General features: G+C 47.9%; 1 protein-coding gene across 1 annotated transcript; it reads right to left on the bottom strand.

Moving 5' to 3' along the window:
• Nucleotides 1-1,596: 1,596 nt before the first annotated feature.
• On the bottom strand, nt 1,597-2,195 carry LOC145344391 (pleckstrin homology-like domain family A member 1; the record flags this gene model as incomplete). Its single annotated transcript, XM_080191517.1, has 1 exon — nt 1,597-2,195. A coding segment is annotated over exon 1 (528 nt), but the record flags the coding sequence as incomplete, so codon positions are not given.
• Between the last annotated feature and the right edge of the window lie 2,097 nt (nt 2,196-4,292).

Raw genomic sequence — 4,292 nt, 5'->3', positions numbered from 1 at the left:
GGAACACACTGCCAGAGGAGGTGGTGGAATCAGGCACGTTAGCAACATTTAAGAAGCATTGGGATGGGTACATGAATGGGGAGGGAGTAGAGGGATATGGACTGAGTAAGGGCAGGAGGTTTTGTTTTAGTTCAGTTAGGGCATCATGATCGGCACAGGTTTGGAGGGCCAAAGGGGCGTACTTTTCTTTCTTCTTTGTTCTCTCTCACAAAGACCACATCCAATTTTACAAATGACTGAGGATAAATTCAGTTCTGGATTTAGATGAAATACTTTTCTCAATAACATTTATAGAAAAATCAACACAAGGTCGAATTGAGAATATCAGTAAACAATGAGAAACTCGCTTCTAAATGATTGCATGGAATTGTGCTGATTTGATATTACTTCGGATTGGAAAATAAATGATTGTTTGGAACCATTAGAAATCTGGTCAAATTTTTTTGAATATTAAATAATGTAATTCAATCAATTAGCAGAAATCATTGGACTGTTTTAATTCGAAAAGCTGCTTCTGACCTACACACGTCTCCTAGCTGTGTGCAATACTGCATTGAGCTGGAATTACACCAAAGCGATATTTAAAACACACTGGCCCGTTAAAGAACTACTCCCAACCCATCAACAAAGTAGTTATTTCACAAAATCTGAACATTAGTTGATGAAATTGCAGCTGGAAACATTAAGGGTCTGGCAGCAGACAATAAAGCCCCATCAGTGGTGAATTCACCGCACTCATTTCCCTGGACAGGAGGCTGAGAGATTTATGTCGAAACTGGAGGCAAATCTGGAGAATGATTCAGCTTCAATTAGAACCGAGCTGAGACTCACCTCCGGACACCGGCAGCATCAAGCGGTGTTGGTGATCCCGGTGCAGTGGATCCCGGTGCAGTGGATTCCGGTGTTGGTGATCCCGCTGCTTTGGATCCCGGTGCTGTGGAAACCGGTGCCAATCCCGGTGTGACCAATCCTGGTGTTGCCGATCCCGGTGTTGCCGATCCCGGTGTGACCAATCCCGGTGCCGGTGATCCCGGTGCCGGTGATCCCGGTGTTGCCGATCCCGGTGCCAATCCCGGTGTTGCCGATCCCGGTGCCAATCCCGGTGTTGCCGATCCCGGTGCCAATCCCGGTGCCGGTGATCCCGGTGTTGGTGATCCCGGTGTTGGTGATCCCGCTGTTGCCGATCCCGGTGTTGCCGATCCCGGTGTTGCCGATCCCGGTGTTGGTGATCCCGGTGTTGCCGATCCCGGTGTTGCCGATCCCGGTGCCGGTGATCCCGGTGTTGCCGATCCCGGTGCCGGTGAGCCCGGTGCCAATCCCGGTGCCAATCCCGGTGTTGCCGATCCCGGTGCCGGTGATCCCGGTGTTGCCGATCCCGGTGTTGGTGATCCCGGTGTTGGTGATCCCGGTGTTGCCGATCCCGGTGTTGGTGATCCCGGTGTTGCCGATCCCGGTGCCGGTGAGCCCGGTGCCAATCCCGGTGCCAATCCCGGTGTTGCCGATCCCGGTGCCGGTGATCCCGGTGCCGGTGATCCCGGTGTTGGTGATCCCGGTGTTGGTGATCCCGGTGTTGCCGATCCCGGTGTTGGTGATCCCGGTGTTGCCGATCCCGGTGCCGGTGAGCCCGGTGCCAATCCCGGTGCCAATCCCGGTGCCAATGCCCCGCTGTGCCAGTTTCTGGCGGCTGGACTGAACGGCTTCCATGGCCCTGCGGTTTTTATAGTGAACCATGGCCAGGGTGATGAGGGCGTTCCAGCCGGAGTCCTGCGGGCAGCGAAAGTCCAGCTCCCGCTTATCCGCCATCACCACCGTGAAATACATGTGTTTGCCTTTCCTCTCCACGCTGTCCACCGTCTTCATGTCTCCGAAGCGAAGCTCTTTGCCGCCGCTGCAGCTGCTGTTGACTCTGGGCTGCGGATCCAGCTGCTGCTCCTGGACTTGCTGCGGATCCAGATGCGGATCCAGATGCTGCTGCTCCAGGTATTGCTTGGGACGGAGCAGAATGAGACCTTCCCCGGTCAGGAGGCAATGTTTCTTCTTCCAAAGCTGAAGCAGACCCTCACTCCTCTTCTCCAACACTCCTTCTTTCATCACCTCCCCGCTTCCTTCCAGCATCCTTACCATTTAATCACAGAACAGTAAATCTCAGGATTCCGCTTTTAAAACAATCTCAGAGATGCTTACAACACGCGTTTCATTTTCCTTTTTGTTATTTCCCAGTGGTTGAAGCGGTTCCTCTTCCAAATTATTCCGGTTTTTCAGGCACTCTGCTCCCACCGTGTGTCTGCAGAAGGAAATGTGATCAATTCCGCCAACCAATTCAAAGCGATCACGGAATGGTTCCATTGGTGTCTGTGCTCGCTCTCTGAAGGACAAATTCACCTGCTTTCACTGGCTCGCTTTCCCCGAGTAATCCACACACCTTCCACCCACCTTAATCTGGGCTGGATAGCTCAGTTGGTTAGAGCATAGTGCTAATAATGCTCAGATTATGAGTTCAATTCCCATGCAGGATACATGTGTTTACCCCTGTCTGTGGTTTCTGACTTCCTCACTCCAAGTCTTTTTGTCAGCAAAGGCTGATTCGCATAGCGTACTTCCATACAGTCATAGTATAGCTTTTTCCCTTAAAAGAGGCCACCACACTCTCAGACAGTGTATTCCAGATCCTAACCACTCACTGTGTGAATCTGTCTCCACCACACTCTCAGACAGTAGATCCCAGATCCTAACCACTTGCTGTGTGAAAAGGTTTGTTGGTTGGAAGCTGATATAGTGACACTAACAATGGGGGTTCAATTCCAGTACCGGCTGAGGTTCCGCCTTCTGTGCCTCGCCTGTGGTGTGGTGAGCCTATGGTCATCCGGGACCAGGGAAATGTTACCTTTTTACCTTAAATCTGTGCCCTCTCCCGCTCTATCCTTCCTCCAATGGGAACAGTTTCTCCCTCTCTACTCTGCCCAGACCCCTCATGATTTGAACATCTCAACCAAATCTCCTCTCAACTTTTTTTCTGAAAGGAAAACCACTCCAATTTAGCCAATCTATCCATATAACCAAAGTTCCTAATCCCTGGGACCATTGTCAGTAATATTTTCTATGTTTTCTCTAATGCCTTCATATCCTTAAAAATGGAACATTTTCTGGATCTGTATTTTATGCCCCTGATTACAGAGAGGGGGCAGAAGTCATGATACACCTTAGTCCCAATGACATATGGTGGCCAGATATTGAGATCCTATAGAAAGATTGTCAGAAGCTAGGGAAAAAGTTAAAAAGTAGGAGTTTGAAGGTAGTAATCTCTGGATTACTCCAAGTGTCACAGCTAGCAAGAGTAGAAATAGAAAGATGGGGAGGATCAATGTGTGGCTTGAAGAATGGTACAGAGGAAGGGCTTAAAGTTCTTGGCTCATTGGGACCAGATCCAGGACCTATTTGACAGGGATGGTTTGCAACTCAATAGGACTGGAATATATGCTCTCACACGGATGTCCACCAGTGTGGTTGGGAGGGTTTAAATTAAATTTGCATGGGACAGGCAACAGCTTATAGAAGTAGTGAGGAGGAATAAGATGCATAAAGTTAGAACACTAGGCAGTGAATAGCTCCATATTAGATAAGTACAGAATAAGACAAATTAATACATTACTAGTTGGATTCATAGTACAGGAGAAAGTAATAAAATTGAAATCAGGATTATCGAGCATGTATGTGAATGGATGTTGTTACAATGGTAAGAAGTCTGACAATATGATTGGACTTAAACCTGCTGTTGTCAGACTTCTTACTTGTTTACCCCAGTCCAAAGCCGGCATCTCCACATCATGACTGTTGTTACCATCCCAGTTGATGTTATAATTAGATGCGAAGAAATCAGATTGGAACCTTGACTCAAAGGACCGTAAATTTTACTTTGTTTATTGTACTGGGAGGAAGAGTCATTGGACTGTGATTTAGTTTAAACACATTAGAAAACACATTTATTAAACATTAAAAATTGGATTATGATACAATATACATTTACATCCCTATCCTGTGGATAGAGCATAGAACATAGAAAAACTACAGCACAAACAGGCCCTTTGGCCCACAAGTTGCACCGAACATATCCCTATCTACTAGGTTTATCCATATCCCTCTATCTTACTAAATCCCATGTATTTATCCAAAAGTCTCTTAAAAGACCTTATCGAATCTGCCTCCACCATCACCGCCGGCAGCCAATTCCATGCACTCACCACCCTCTGAGTGAAAAATGTACCCCTGACATCTTGTCTGTACCTACTCCGCAG

The sequence above is a fragment of the Carcharhinus amblyrhynchos genome, chromosome 6, assembly GCF_965287045.1.
Source record: "Carcharhinus amblyrhynchos chromosome 6, sCarAmb.v2.hapA, whole genome shotgun sequence".
NCBI lineage: Eukaryota > Metazoa > Chordata > Chondrichthyes > Carcharhiniformes > Carcharhinidae > Carcharhinus > Carcharhinus amblyrhynchos.
Note: the sequence above shows the minus strand (reverse complement) of the source record. Positions and strands in the feature narration are given on the sequence as shown.